Source organism: Aythya marila, assembly GCF_965140915.1.
Source record: "Aythya marila genome assembly, chromosome: 13".
NCBI lineage: Eukaryota > Metazoa > Chordata > Aves > Anseriformes > Anatidae > Aythya > Aythya marila.
The window spans coordinates 364,236-380,181 of NC_139054.1; the positions used below are offsets into that span (position 1 = coordinate 364,236).

General features: G+C 44.2%; 1 protein-coding gene across 4 annotated transcripts in view; it reads left to right on the top strand.

The window, feature by feature from the left end:
• The window catches only part of HEPH (hephaestin), a 28,740-nt gene extending 14,585 nt beyond the window's left edge, over positions 1-14,155 (top strand). For all 4 annotated transcript variants that reach the window (XM_082770512.1, XM_082770511.1, XM_082770513.1 and 1 more), the window contains 9 exons: positions 578-788; positions 1,039-1,178; positions 1,971-2,102; positions 3,063-3,169; positions 4,034-4,259; positions 5,739-5,878; positions 6,259-6,421; positions 7,558-7,590; positions 8,927-14,155. In XM_082770512.1, the coding sequence (XP_082626638.1) occupies positions 578-788; positions 1,039-1,178; positions 1,971-2,102; positions 3,063-3,169; positions 4,034-4,259; positions 5,739-5,878; positions 6,259-6,421; positions 7,558-7,590; positions 8,927-9,171 (1,397 nt within the window). In that variant the 3' untranslated portion in view covers positions 9,172-14,155. The remainder of the gene's footprint in view (positions 1-577; positions 789-1,038; positions 1,179-1,970; positions 2,103-3,062; positions 3,170-4,033; positions 4,260-5,738; positions 5,879-6,258; positions 6,422-7,557; positions 7,591-8,926) is intronic.
• Positions 14,156-15,946: the final 1,791 nt, after the last annotated feature.

A 15,946-nucleotide genomic window follows, 5' to 3' on the forward strand; every position in this document is an offset into this window, starting at 1 on the left:
TCTTCCTATTAAATATTTGTAGTAATAGCCCTGATGGACTTTGCTGCCTGTTATCTATGGAAACATGCAAACGCATCTTTCAGAATCAAGTAGCAGAGATGTCAGTGCAATTCTGCTGTCCATGGCTTGCAGAGGTTCACGTTAATTTCAGACCCTTGTCTTCCCAGTTTGGGATTAAACACGCAACGCCATGTCTCCTTCATGCAATGTGATGGCCTCTGCTGCTGCAGCTCGTCTCCTCCCCTTGACATTTGCAGGCTTGACTTCTTACTTAACCCGCGATGGTAGCACAATTGTTACCTCATTTGTTTCTTTACATCTAATAAGCTGGTTATAGTGTGTGTAAAACAGCTTCCCAAGATGATTTTTGTGTAGGACTTTGTTGTGCCATTCCTCATTGGTTTCTGTAACAACCCCTTTTAATCTCAGCCTATGGCAACCAAGCTCTCTACACAAACACTCACTATACACAGCGCGCATACCGATGTCAGCCATGTCACAAGCCCTGCGTGGGAAGCAGCTGTTTCCTGGGATCTTTAAGAGGAGCTGTTTTCCTTGTTTGTGCTGCCTCCCTCAGGGGTTTTCGAGATCTACTGCCAGACGAGCAATCACTACCAGGCTGGGATGAGGGTACGCTACTCCGTTTCCAAGTGCGGCAAGAGGGACGTGGCTCCTGCCCCTCCGTACAGGGGGGTGCGCACCTATTACATCGCGGCGGAGGAGCTGGAGTGGGACTACGCGCCGGACCGGAGCTGGGAGAGGGAGCGGCATAGCCACTCCACAGAGAGGTACATCTCTTTCGGGGATGCCTTGGGCAAGGATTTTCGGCAGACCTTGGTAAAGTCTGTCAGGGCAACTTGGCCACGTGTGACATGGTGCACGTGCTGCTGCTGGGTGCTGATGGAGCTGCTGCCCTCAACCTTTGCAGCTGCAGCAGGTCTCTGGGAAAACTGTCAGCTGGCAAAACTCCTGCCACAGGTTAGCTGTTTATTTCCCATGAGCATTTGAGTAACACAGCACTCGTTCTGCATTTCTCAGCTACGCCGATATATTTTTGAGCAATGAGAATGGACTGCTTGGCTCCCGGTACAAGAAAGCAGTTTACAGGGAGTACACTGATGGGACTTTCAAGACTCCTAAGGCTAGGACGAATGGTGACGAACACCTGGGGATACTAGGTAAGGAAGTGTGCAAGGGGTACATTTTCTGTTCACACAGCAGTGGGACTTGGACTCCAGTGGTTAAGGGCTGTAATCTGAAGGCCTCCCACATACTCAGACATCTGCTGTGTGTGCAAGGATGAGGAGAAATTCAGACTTGTCTGTTGTCCAGGCCTGCCAGCCATGGAGAAAGCAATAAAGAGGGTCCTGAGTACAGCTTGTCTTAGAAAGCTGGGTTCTTAAGCCTGCCTTTGCTGCCAGATTTCTTCCATGTCTCAAGCAAAGCATTTTTCACAATGCCATTTCTGTAGCTGTGAAGAAATAACTGCTGCCTTCTATAGAGCAGTCTGAGAGATGTAGTTGAAAATCTGTAGCTGTGAAAAGAAGTGCATTTGGGATAAAAGCAGTCTGGCTTTGGGAAGTGGACGAGCACGCTGCAATGTTAATGGAAGTCTATGGAGACACAGCTGTTTTATGAACCCAGGACTTTAAGTGGTGACAGAGCAGCAAAGTTGAGGCAGTGTGTCGCTTGAAATAGGCTGCAGCTCTGATTTGTGACACTGTTGAGCCAATTTGAATATTACTGGTCTTTTTTGAAACTAATGCCATGGGGTGATAAAGATGTTGCAAACTTTAGTATAGTGCTATTCAGAAATTAAGGAAGAGGAGAGAGGGGAAGCATCATAAATATTGTAAAGGAGTATCTCTGGGGAGAAGAGAATGAAAAAGTGGTAAGAATATTCTTAGAAGATATACTGATAGTTTTTGCTATTGCATATTATTGCTATAGCATATTATTGCTGTCTCTAGGTCCTTTTCTGGGGGCAGAAGTGGGAGAGATTCTTAACGTTGTGTTCAAGAACAATGCCACACGACCTTACTCCATTCACGCACATGGGGTGCTGGAAAGGCAGACAGGGCAGCCACAAGTAGCAAACCCCGGTAAGTCACCATGTTCTCAAGCCTCATTCCTGTACAAACTTAGGAAGCTAACTTTAGCCTACAGCTAGACTTGTTTCTTTAAATAGGCTTAGAGATACTTGTTTTCTTCTGGTGGAGACCTGGAACTGAACAATAACTGCTCTTTCAGGTTCACTGTGCTTTCTGTGATCACCAATTGTGTGGGAAGCCCAGGAGAATTCATATTTCTGCTGTGACTTTGTGATAAGCATAGCACAGGTTTTCTGTACGGCCTTGTTCTTAATACTGAGCATGGTTTGTAAGAAGGAGAAAGGTGATCACTGCTCACAGCTTAGTCAGTCCTTGGTAGTAGCCCTGGGCTGATGATCCATGATGTGGAAATCTGCTTCTTTTCCTTATGACCTGTGTGTTTTGTGATGTGCATGGTTGCTTGTCAGGATGCTGGCTGAGGTCACCAATTTCTTTTATGTTCCAGATGCGAATTTATGTAATTTTTTGGTCCCCTTCAACTTGTACATTCTTCAGAGCAGGCTATGTCTCTGCAACAGACAGGCTTTCAGTTGGGCCCTGTCTTTCTGAAATGTATTACTAATAAGCAAAACAGTAATTTCAAAAAGGAATTTGAATGAGCATCATAAATATCCTTCAAAGAGATGAATGATCATCTCAAGCTCCATTGGTACTGAAGAGAGGCAGAATTCCCTTGGTCTGGTCTAGTTTCAAACCTGGCAAATAAAACAGAATTGTGCCAATTCCTATTAGCGTGTGCCTCCTGTCACCCTTCTGCTTCTTTTGTGAGAGGGGAGCTTCCATCCTGCTTTTCAGTGCCTGAGGATGGAAGACGAAATGTCCAACAACATTAGAATTGTATTTACACTTCTGAGACAAGGTCGTCTTTTCTTGTTCTGCTTTGCATGCTGCTCAGCAGCCTGGCAACTTGGTTTATCACATTGGTGTTAACGGTGCTTTTCTGTCTCTCAGGTGACATAGTGACATACCAATGGGAAGTTCCTGAGAGGTCTGGTCCAGGGCCAAATGATTCAGCCTGTATCCCTTGGATCTACTACTCCATGGTGGACCCAGTAAAGGTAAAACAGAAGAAGCTATAACCAGAAAAGCATGGTTAGACCAATTTTTTGTCCCCTCTAGAAAACAATGTGAGTTGAATACAGTTTAGGGATTGGCCCAGCTGAGAGGTAGAAGAACCATCTAGTCATACGTCTAGCACTCTCCTGGGAGAGGGAATCCTCTGAATTTGTTATGTTTGTCATTATTTTTTTCCTAATGCAAACCTGCATAAAGCAATTTTATGTCACCTTGAAACTAACCTTCCTTCAGTTTTGTTTTTTTTTTGCAGGATGTGGGAACATCTCCTAGTGAGTTCTGGCTTGTATTGGTGAGATCAACAGGGTTAATTTAGAAAGGCAGGAATTATCCAAATTTAGGCCATATGAGTAAAATAGGGAGATTTGAGCATTGCTAGGTTCTACTGACATGTGGTGGTTTTACTCAGGTGGGCATCTGAGCTCCACCACCACAACCGCTCTCTCACTCCCCCTCTCCTCAAAGAGGAAGGGGGAGAAAAATACAGGAGGAGCACTGATTTTACAGGGAAACAACCTGATGGATCCTGAAGTAAAGCATCACATTAAATCCAGAGATCATTGTCTTTTTATCTCAAGTTGCAGATGTTTTTGCAGCCACAGAATGAAGAGTATTTTGATATCATTCATGTTTATGGCTTTTTGCATTCATAAGAGCATGTATAGTCACTGCTCTTGTGCTCTGCTAGCTGATTTTCACCAGTGAGAGTACTTATGCAGTAGCACAGTTTATTTTAAGTGGGGTGATGCAGGGAACAGTGAACATGGTTGCTGAATGGTAAAGATCTGTGTACAAAAGTCAGGGTGAGAAGATCCTTGCCTCAGATTTTTATCCTTTGTTTGGATTAGGATATGTACAGTGGTCTGATTGGACCCCTGAAGGTCTGCCGGAAAGGGGCACTGCAAACTGACGGGCTCAGAAAGGATATAAAGAGGGAGTTTGCTCTGCTGTTCCTGGTTTTTGATGAAAATCAGTCCTGGTACTTGGAAGAGAATGTGCAACGTTACAGTAAGGGAAATCACAAGGATATTGACCTACTGGATGAAAGATTTGTGGAAAGCAACAAAATGCATGGTAATGTTTATTAGGCACCTACGCACTAATTGCTGTCTATGCAAAGTTGAACTTGACTCTGTGACCTTCATAAGTTGTCAGAAAAGCACAGAAAACAAGAGCCTGACTCAAAATAAATGCCCTCACTCTTTTCCCTCATCAGCAGCAAAAACATAATTAAATTCTGTATTTCTCAGTATTATAGCACATACACGACACAGATGTTTGATCTACAATGAAGGCTGATCATTATGGCTGTCCTCCTCAGGAGGAATAGCAAGACATGGGCCAGAGAGGTTAATATCTGATGTGTCTGAGTGACTCCAGAGAGGAAATAGTATTAAATGTGAAATTAATATGTCAGACTGATTTCGTTCTGTTCATCTTAGGACCATAACAATATGTTAGGTTTCAAGTTAATTGACCAGGCTGTGTGGTTGCAATACACAGGCTAGTTCTTTTAGCTGATTTTCAAGAAAACTATTCCTACAATAGTAGAATGAACAGATTTCTCTAAATTCATGTTGTATTTGATTTTCCTACATATTATGTGTGGATCTACCTAAAATATGCTCTGCAAATGCCAAGGGGTTCATCTTGATGAGATGAGAATAACAGAGTTCCGTTATATATGCTATTATTACTACTTATTTTGTGTAGGTGATACAAAGAATCCCCAAATACTCATGTCCATTAAGTTATAATTGTCAACTCAATTATTATAGCTAGCAAAAGCAACACTGAAGTTGAATGTTTGTTTTGGGCTGCAGAAAGTGCCTATGGCACACCTGGGAATTAAACACAGGTGTTCCTGTCCTCAGATCATGTCTCTTTCCATCTTTTTCCCTCTGTCATCTATGCATGGGAGTTTCACTGTGTACTCTCTCATTCAACCCACTCACTGTTTTGGTTCTTTTCCTGCATTTGCAGCCAAAGCAGTATTCCTTCTTGCTGTGCTAATTATGAAACAAAGCTGTACTATGTAGTGATTTTTCAAATGATCAGCACATAGTGTGTGCAACCAGCATGAGATGTATATAATGACAGGGTTGCTTGTTGGCAGAAATTACCTGTTTTCATTGTTCAGTAAGCAAATGGTTCAGAGATTTATGTGTATATATGTATATACCTATATTTCCCTAGCGCTAAGCCAAATCTAGTTTACGCATCCAGACTTCTAGAAGCAACTACCCCTGCTGGCTGACTCCAGGTTTTCAGCAAGTAGCTTTTGAGACTTATTTGAGATGAGCTTACAGTATGGCTTTATATGCAAGTCATGTCTTCTGTTAACAGAGTGGATAAGTAGCTGAGCTGTAGAAAGACCACCAAACTTCTTGGGAGACTGTCATATGGAAGACATGAAACACCAATGCAGTAGTTCCTTGATGAGCTTTGAAGCATCTAACTTGTCGAGCATGTTCTTCTTCTGAGATGGTTTGGGATCTTTACCATTTCAATAACAGCCTTTTCTACTTTCTGCATATGTTATTCACTGCACAGCAATCAATGGGAGGCTCTATGCAAACTTGCCTGGGCTGACCATGCTCCAAGGAGAGTGGGTGAACTGGTACCTGCTGGGAATGGGTCAGGAGATTGATGTCCACACAGTCCATTTTCATGCTGAAACCTTCATATACAAGGTAAGAATATCCTGTAGATAACGAAATGGGGACTGGCCACTGATATCATCACTTTTTGTGAGACTCTGATTTGAACTTCTTGAATGATTTCACAGCACCTTCACCCAACTAGGAAAGGAATGTGGTTTTACACATCCAGATCCAACTGACTGAGCCTCTGTATTGTGCTGATACGTCTAGCTAAACCCTTCTCAGGATTAGGCATTACCAGATTGTATTTGTTTTCACAGTCGCAGCCCTGGAGCTACTCTGTGAATCTTATGTAGAGCTTTTATAAACTGTAATAGGACTGATGTGATCTCTAGTGACACCGACAGAATCCTACATTACTAAAGAGACGTACAGAGCGCTGCTAGCTGAGTCTCCCTTCCCTTTGACAGAATGGCAAAAGCTACAGAGCAGATGTCGTGGATCTGTTCCCTGGGACCTTTGAAATGGTGGAAATGTTGGCTGGGAACCCTGGGACATGGCTACTTCATTGTCATGTATCTGATCATATTCATGCTGGCATGGAGATACTCTTCGAAGTCTTGCCTAAACCAGGTTGGAAATATTGCTGTTTGTTACCGCGAAATGTATGACAGCACTTTCCACTAATGCCACTAAATCCTGTGTTTGCATCATACTTAGCAACTGTTTCGTACCATAAACTGCCGGTTAATTGAGTGGATAATTGATATTAATTTAAGATATTCCGTTGGAATATGGTAACACCTTCAGCTGGAGTTAAACTCTGCAAACCAATTTGTTATTACTTTGCCTAGGGTGGTGTTATAAGTTTTATTTTAGCTTGAGTTTGGGAAGCAATGTTCAGCCATCAGCTAGCAACTGTTGTTATTAAGAATATTACATGTGATCTGAATGCATGTCCTAAGGCTTCTCATTTCAGCAGGAAACAGTGGAAGGTGTTCAAAGATGAGTGACACTGTTCTGGGTTTGGCTGCACTGGAGTTAATTTTCTTTGTAGCAGCCTGTACTGCGCTGTTAGCAGAACAGCTCTGATAACACAGTGATGTCTAGCTGTTGGTGAGCAGTGCTTACACTGCATCAAGGTCTTCTCTACTTCTCAGTAGCTTGGAGTGGGCAAGAGACTGGGAGAGGGCACAGCTGGGACAGCTGACCCAAATTGACCAAAGGGATATTCCAGGCTGTAGCACATCATGCTCAGTAATAAAACGAAGGGGAATTTTTTCCAAAGTAGCCATTACCTAGGGTCTGGTTGGCCATTAGTCTGCTTGTGGTGAGTGATGGCTTTTGCACCACTTGTGGGGATTTTTTTGTTGTGTTTTGTTTGCTTTGTTTTGTTTTCCCTTTCACTTATTAAACTCTCTTTATCTTGACCTACAAGTTTTCTTCTCACTTTTGCTTTTCCAGTCCTCTCCCGCATCCTGCTGTGGGGGGACCAAATGACCCTGCCAGCCGGGATAAGCCCACACTTAAAGACACTGTGCTTTTTTCTCAAAGGGTTGTGCAGTGGGAGGGAGTCTGCTCTTGAAGCAGGTAATGCAAAAACCCTCTTGGTGTGATGTGGAGAGGGAAAACATTGACAGGAGAAAAGAAAACATACAAGCCTTGGAAAACCATGTTGCATCTGGATCTGATCCTTGCCAGAAGTGTCATGTTCTAGACTTGATTTGTTTGGCCCAACACTTTGTCACTCATTTTTTGTTTCCTTTCAGAGCCAGTGCTTCAAGTGCTAAACTACGATGAAGGTATAGTATACCTTGTATTGCTAAAAAGTGTGTGTGTGTGCGTGGCAAAGGAGGAAGAGAACTCTTGTCGGTGTGGAGATCTGGATTTGGAGGAGGAGGAGGGAGAAGCACAAACACTATTTACAGCTTCTCCTCAGCCATGCTGGGCAGGGTGTTAGCCTGAGGCCTGGCTACTGATGGGTAACAGGGAGGTTCCAGGTGAATTTATTTATCTGTCCTCTAAATGTCTGTGCTCTGATGATAAAACTAAGACAGACTTGTTAGGCTTGTTTGACCTTGTTAGGTCAAAAAGTTTAGTGTCCTCACATCCTGCTGTGCTTCTGTGTATGGATTTATCATACAAGCAGAGATTCAAAGGGTCTTAAAGGAGAATGTTGCAAAGGAGATGATTTTTTCTTATGCTTTTCAATCAAAACTTATGGGGTGTCTTAGATTATTTCCTGGAGGTAGAAGTCTGAAGAGATCATAGTGGTGATTTCTTCCCATGACTTTTCATCTCTCTCCACAAATGCTGCTTCTTTTTTTTTTTTTTTTTTTTAACTGCTTTGAATAAATCCATCTGAGCTGATTTCAGAGGCAGCTTACACCAGCTGAAAGCACACCCATCTATCTACAAGTCTTCAGTCCCTCTCCACTGATAGTTCTGCCATGTTCTTCTCAGCAGTGTTTTCCTCACTCAAAATGAGTGTAAATAAGAGGAGTAGGAAATGTCACAGCAGTACTGACAATATTTAAATAATTTGGTTTTACACTCGAACATCTTCATGCATCTTCATGTGTGCTCATGAAGCAAAAACCTTGACTGACAGCTGTTATCCAGGCTGCCTTTCTCAAAAGGTTTCTGCTGCCTCACTGTGGAAGAGTAAGAATTCAGGATCTGAAGTGACTCACTGCTGGCGTGGCTGAGCAAGTGCATTCTGGAAAGTGGTGGCCTGAGCAACTGCAGAAGCCATGGGGGAGCTTGGAGCAGGGTGGGAAGCTCGCAGCAGCCTCAGTCTGGATGCATGTTTTCTTCTCAGTTCTTTTCCTAGCTCAGCCACTGACTCCTCACACAACCTTAGACCACCTCCTTTATAGTGGATTTAGCAGTGGTTAGTTGATAGGGCTGAACAGCTCCGAGATCTTGAGGTGGAGTGAGTTAGGGAAAGAACCATTTATTCTCAAATTTGTGTGACCTGAGGGATGAGGGTCTGTTGGATGGACAGTGATTGGGTCTGCTTTGACTTCCTTTGATTGTGTTGCATCTTTCTTTAGCTTCTTTTCAGTTGTATTATTTCTGGTTCTCATTGGCACCATTCTCATTGGCATTCTCATCTCTTTTTGTTATTTCTCTCAGTGACACCACCGGAGAATGTGGATGAGTCCCAGAAGGTCAGGCTTTTTGGAGCAAAGTTGCCTGTAGGGCAGGTAGAAGCTGCAGTCATCTGTCTAGCTGTTGCAAGCTTGGTCCTCCTCCTGATTGCTGCTGTCCTCCTGGGAGTTGTCATCTACCTTGAGAGACAAAAGAAGCTAAGACGCAACAGGAGGTCTATCCTGGATGATGGATTCAAACTCATGTCTCAAAAGAATTCAGGGCTATAAAAGCTTTGTACAAACTCCTGGCTGTGTGCTTGGAGCAGAGACTGGATCATTGTCTACAGCAAAGATTTTGGGGCATCATTTCCATTGTACACTAGGCTTCTAGGAGCTAAGGAGGGAAAGCTGGCGCCCTGGCCTCTTTATCTTCCTCATCACTCTGCTCTGTAATGAAAATATCCGTCCAGGAGAGAAATGAGGACCCTTTCAATCAGCTCAAGACAAGCAACAGGAGTAAAAAGGTCCTTCTAAAACACTTATCCACAAGAAAGAGAGGAGATATTTCCCGTATTTTCTTCACTCCAGAACAACTCCACTTGGTCTTTCTCAGCAGAAGAGCTTAGTCTAGATTCCAGTATTGCTCCTTTGCCAAAGATGAGTCGGATATTGTCTCCCAACAGACCTGTGAGACTTTAAATTAATTAACCTGAAGGGGGAACATAATCTGTGATTTTTTTTTTTGTGAATCAAGTAAGAATGCAGAAGAGAAAATGTTAATTTAGAGTTGAATTGCTGGTTTTTGATGAGTAATTGGACAGATGTAAATTCAGAGCAGTGCACGTCAGTGTCTGCGAGCACTCCAGTGGGGAGCATGACAAGAGCTGTGCCTCACCATCAGCCTCACTGATGCATCGTTGTGCTCTCAGTACCTTGGGCGATGGGTTCTGATGCCAGGTGTCCTGTGTCTTGTGCTGGGAGATAAAGCTTTGCCAGTGCTGCAGAGCATCGTGGTGACCTTCCTGTGTTGCAGTTCTGCCAGTGAAGTGCTGCACCTCAGCATCTGTACAGCTCCTTGTGCAGCAGGAGCAAGAGTTCTGTGGTGTTCTGTGATGTGGTTTGTTCTCTCAAATACATTTTACTGAAATTATCTAAGGAGTTCAGCTGTTGCCAAGTTAATGCCATGAGCCGAGCTAAAGTCTTGTGTGATCTGCAGTTCGTGTTTGGGCAGAAAATTAGGAATGCTTCCCCCAAAGGTGAAGGACAGCAGTGGCATGCTGCTGCTGCTGGTCTCTGTGGGAGAGGGGCTGGGGGCTGGGGCTGGTGAGAGCCAGAGTGCTGCAGGGGGTGGCACAGCCCCCAGGAGCCCAGAGCTCCCCACTCCTCGTGTCCTCCAGCTGCAGCCGTGCCCACGCACCGCAGGCATGCTACCCTGCACATCAGGCACCCAGCAGTTCCTCGTGAAGTACCCATCTGCCTGCCTCTCCCCCTGAATCCCTGTTGTCTAAATGGGTGCGGGTTGGTGCTTACATATTTCTGTCCCTGGTTTTAAATTGGAAAGGGTAGAAAAGAAATCCTTCCTGTGTGGCTTTCAAAGGCAATTAAAGCAGAGCTAGCTAAATGGCTCTAATGACAAGAGACTGCTGTAGGCTCTTTAGGTGTATCAGCTCTGTTTTATTCAGAGCAATGGTTATAACGTGCTTAATCATGCTCAATTCATATTGCATCCCTGCGTATTTCCAGCTGCTCTTTACTTTGGCAAAGGGGGAGAAAGCTCATTAATTTCCTTTCATTACACTTCATTAAGAATGGTGAAGAGCTGGAGGGCTGTTGAATGCTCTGAACATGGGCACTCTGCTCATTGTCAGCCTTGGTTCAGCTGCTGCTGCAGACCAGAGGTCTTCAAGCTCCCCACTCCTAGGCAAATTTCAGAAGCTCACAGGTAAGAACTGGGCAGGAACCCTTTATTGCCCCCCTGCCTTCTGCCTCTATCCCATCTTGTGAAAAAATAGATAAAATATTCTCAGCCCACTCTGAGATAAAGGAGTTGTTTTAAAGGCCGTTCACTTTCCTCAAGGAAAGCAGAAAAGAGGAAGTTCCCCTTTCCTCAGGCCGGCACCAGCGCCAGGCCACTAGGCTGGACAGCAGCAGGCCTGGGGGTCCCTGCTGGCTCTGAAGCAGGGAAGCGTGGGGACTGGGGCAGGATGTCTGGACTTGCACGTGCGTCCTGAACAGGGGCCTGTCAGAGCTTCTCCAGTGAACAGGGGGCTTTGGGCCTCGTGGAACATGAGTGGTGGAGGTCTCTTCTCCAGCCTTGGCCGGTAGGGCGGGCTTGAGCCCACACCCTAGAGGGGGCCTCAGCTGCGTGGCTCTTCTGAAGAGGACTGTGTCCTCTGACAAGCAATTCCACCCCAGACTGAGAAAACTCAAGAGAAAGCTTGGACAAACACCATCATTTTGACAAAGCTTTTTGTTGAGGGATGGAGGGAGGAGAGGTCAGAACAAAACCTGATGTGATGAAGAACAGTTGATAAGCAGCTTCACAACTGCCCCTGATCGTAAGTTGGTTCTTCCATCTGGTGGGAGGATGAGGAGGAGGAGAGATGTTTCACAGTTCTGGTGACTGTGAGCTGCAGCCCGTGAGCAAATGTTTTTTTGGCAGCAAGCCTTCTATCTGAGCACCCTACAGCATCTTGTTTATGCTTATCCTTGATGCCCATATGACTACCCAGGAGTCATCTTCTCTAGAAGACAGCATGGAGGGCAGGAACAGAGTCTCAGCACTGTTGTTCCATGGAGAGACACTGTGATGACATTCCTCTTTTTCTCTACTTCTGCACAAGTTAACAAAACGTAGCATTTAATGGGTTCTGAGCTCTTTAAGAATACGAGAGAAATGCTCTCTGTAGTTTTGTCTTTCCTTCCATGACTGTGCAGAGCATGTGTAGGTGACTCCACAAAGTGTTCTGGGTGCGAATGGTGGTTAAACCTGAAGCACCTGGCATGACCTGCAGGTGTGGCCTTCCTAAAAATGGTGACAGAGTTGTAAGGCACCATTGCTCTGCAATAGTTCCCCTGCTGAGCTGAGGCAGTAATCTTGGGGGTGCTCCCACTGCTTTTACCAGTGTAAAATAAACTAGCTAAGGAAAACTGTTCTGTAGTGGTTTGACATAAATCACAGAATCATAGGATGGTTGAGGTTGGAAGGGACCTCTGGGAATTATCTGGTCCATCCCCTGCTTAAGTAGGGCCACCTAGAGTTGGTTGCCCAGGGCCATGTCCAGGCATGTGTTTAATGTCTCCATGGAGGGAGACGACACACACAGTTTGAGATAATACACACGAAAAAGCATTAGAAGTGCTCATGTAATCTGTTACCTTGTGAGCACAGAATGAAATACTGTGCTTTAGGGAGCTTACTACAAACAGGCAGCAGCAACAACAACAACAAAAATAAAAAAATAAATAATAAAAAAAAAAAGCAACCCCCCCATCATACCATTTTGCCAATACGAGAACAGTGCAGTTCTAGCTTTGTGAAAGAGCTGGTCTCAAGTTTTGTATGGGATAAGCATGAGAAGCAGTCGATATTGTATCCACTAACTAGTGCTTTTTGTCTGCAGCTCTAATATTACCCTTCTTAGGGTAATATTCCTAGGCCCCAGTTAGGCTTGATAAACTTTTCAGACATTTACGTGTATGACCACTCACCTGTTAAAGTCACTGACCCCCTTCCAGGCAGTCTTAGGTGACTGCAAAGCAGAGTTACTCATTTACATGGCAGCTGCTGGATGTTTGCAGGAGGGCTGAAATGAAAAGCCCTGTGTTAGCGCTGTCATCTTGCTCAGTAAGAGGCATAATCAACCCTATGGTACTTTAGTGGGAGGACAATTATTGCCGTGTTCCACATCAGTGCCAGGGCCGATGTTCCAGCTTACTTTCCTTTATACTCCCACTTACACTACAAACATGAGAGATATGCAAGTCAAAGAGCAGAATACCTTTGGGATTTGCAAATGGAAATATTAAGTGCTGTCTTGATTTTTTTTTTCTCAAAACACAGAAGTCAATGTCAAACTAACCTGTGACACACCATAAAAAATAAGACTAGCAGTGGTAATTGTCTGAGAAATATTTGAGTGTCTTTCAGTTGTAATGCAGTCTTTGGTTCTGAAATAAATAACATGTGGCTTAACATGCAGTTGCTTTGTAATATATAATCATCATGTGGACTGTTTGCAGTGGTTATAATTTTGTTGGCACAGCAAATTATAGGAGCAATTGTGAGCCTAGAGCTATGTGCGTATATAAAGCCTGGGGGAAGGGATTCAAGCACAGTAGCTGCCAAAAGAAAGCGATCTGCAAGATTATGATCAGAGGATGGATCTGAGTAAAGGTAAAAGCTGGCCTTCAGCTTATTCCTATTCAATCTTATAACTGCCAGCAGAGGATTTAACAAAACTATCTTCAAATTGCATCTTTAGTGTCATCTTCTCTTGTAAACACTTCTTAAATCTTCCCTTGTGCTTGTCTATTGCTCAGTGGGAAGTTCAAGAGCTGTAGTTACCTGTCCATGCAAATCCAGAGGAGGAAGAGTTCTAGAATAGCAATGCATTTGGATCAAAGACAGCACCTCCAAGAAAGCTTAGCTTGAAAAAGAAAATTCAGCAGCAAGGGAGGATGGCAGCTAGGACTGTTGGTTGAAAAGCAGAAATAGAAGAAAGTGTTGACCAAGACCATCGTGATGGTGCCTTTCTTCTTTCAGCTGGTGTTCCCTTGATTTTTTCTGGGCTCTACAATGTCCTCTTGGGGGACACCTGGCGAATGATGGTCTTGATGACGTGCAGCACCCAATCGCCTGGGGCGAGGGGGTTGTGGTCAGCCTGAGTGGGTGCAGCAGGCGCAGAGCTGCTGGAGGAGTGGGGCAGGGAGCTGTTGTGCTGCCCACCTCTCCTGCTGGCAGCCCTTCCAAGCTCTTCAGCTTCTCTGGAAAAGAGTTTCAGACCTCTCAGAAATGTTCAGTACCGTAAGTGTAGTCCTGGATGTCATCTTGGACACAGCCATGTGTGCATGGGGCTTGCCAAGGTTTGTGTCACTGATTGTGATGACTTGCACAGCTTTTGTTTTGGGAAGCATTCTATACTCTATTGGCATAGAATTAAAACTCGATGCCTAAAGGAATATTAATTTCTTTAGTTTTTCAGATAACGTAATGTTGTATCTTTTCATTTTGTAGCGTGTGACCATTAAAAATAAACTGACCTGAACTGTGCTTTGTTTTGTTGTTGTTGTTGTTTGTTGTCATTTTTGAATTGCATAGCTCACTTTTTTTTACATCAGGGAGTTTTTTCTCTCTGTTCCCATATTCATGCGGTCTTTTTTGGTACAAGTTGGGGCTAATCACCAGAATGTCCAGCTTTGGGTGATCTGTCTGTCCTTACTATAAGGAGGATACATTTTCTTGGATATAACCAGCAGGTTACACAGAGACTCCCCATACTTAAAAAAGCCTTTTGCTACAGACTGTAGGTGAAACTCATGTTTCTTATGGCTTTGCAAGAACTTTCATTGAACCAATCTCTTGCTGTGAACCAAGGTGCTATATGCAGAATGAAGCTGCCTGGGATCAGCTGAGAAGGCAGAACAAGCACACTAACACCGCAGTGAAGCAGGGAGATGCCATGAAAATGCATGGTAGGTCTTAAGTTTATTCTTCAGCTTCAGTGGAGAAGCTGCCTTTGAAAGAATGTGGTAGAGTCTGTGTGAGAACTGTGTGGAGGAGCACAATGTCCAAAGTGTGCAAAAAAGCACCTGAACTTGCTTGAACATGCACTTCTTGCTAAATAGAGTTGCAGAAGGAAGAAGGGAGAAAAAGGGAGAAGCAATATGCGTACACAAGGTACCAAACCTGCCAAAGCAGCGGTCTCAGAAATGATGAATTTAGTCACAGACTATTCTGGCAGTGTGAGAACAGCAGGACTGGGCATGTGACTGATGAAACAGCTTTTATAGGGAATTAGCATTTGTGGTGTTAAAATTCAAATACAGCCTGTCTTGGAAATCAATTTGTTAATGTGTTCCTATTTTGGAGAAGGTAAATCTATTACTCAGCAGGTGTTCTTTATAAACCTCAAATCCTCTGGTGTTCTTGAGAGATGGCTTTAATTCTGCATTCTTAATCCATGGGAAGGGAGAGAGAAAAAATGATCACCTGCTCTGTGATAAGCCAGAAAGGAATAGTAAAGGAATAAGCCTAGTGGGAGAAGGTATGGGATGTTGGATAAGGGACAGTTAAATGGCTTTGATGTTGCTGCTGGCAGCGTGCCTGATGGGCACAGGAAAGAACAGTTTTCAAGTTATTCAGCGTCATCGAGAATAACAGAAAATGCATCTCTACCAGTACAGAAGACCATTAATGTAGCAGGAAGTTTTGGAATCTGTAATAAGGAGCTTCTAGAACAGCCTGCCTGTGGCACTTTCCTTTCCCTATTTTTCATATTTAGGGCTCATTTTATTCAAATGAAAGCTTGCATTTTGGGGGTAAGCACAGAGCAGCTGCCTGTTTTTGGTCAGACTGGTTTGTTCCAAGAAAAAAAAAAAAAAAAAAAACAGCTAACAAGGTCAGGATGCTGGCAGAGTGTGAGGCATCCACCTCCCTCTGTGCTCCTTCGCAAGGGCAGCAGCAGTGCTGCGTGAAGGGGCTGCCTGCCTGGGGCTGCCTGCCTGGGGCCACCGGCGCCTTGCCTCTGCTCAGAGCAAGGTGTGGAAAGGGCCCATGTCATACACTGCCACGCTGGGGGGCCGCTCGCATGTCCCCTCTGGTAGCTTCATCTCTGGTGTGTACAGGTCAGCTGTTCTGCAGATCTCAGCTATTGCCATGGCTGGAAGATGGGTGGCTGAATGATTTAGAGTTAAATTTGAGTTTTCAGTTCAAACATTAATGTGTTGAACAAGACTAAACAGACTAAAGACTCTGAATTTGTTAAAAAACAAAACCACATAAAGTGTAATAGTGACATGGGTTTTAAAAATGTGTGACTTGTTAGCTGGATTACACCTCACT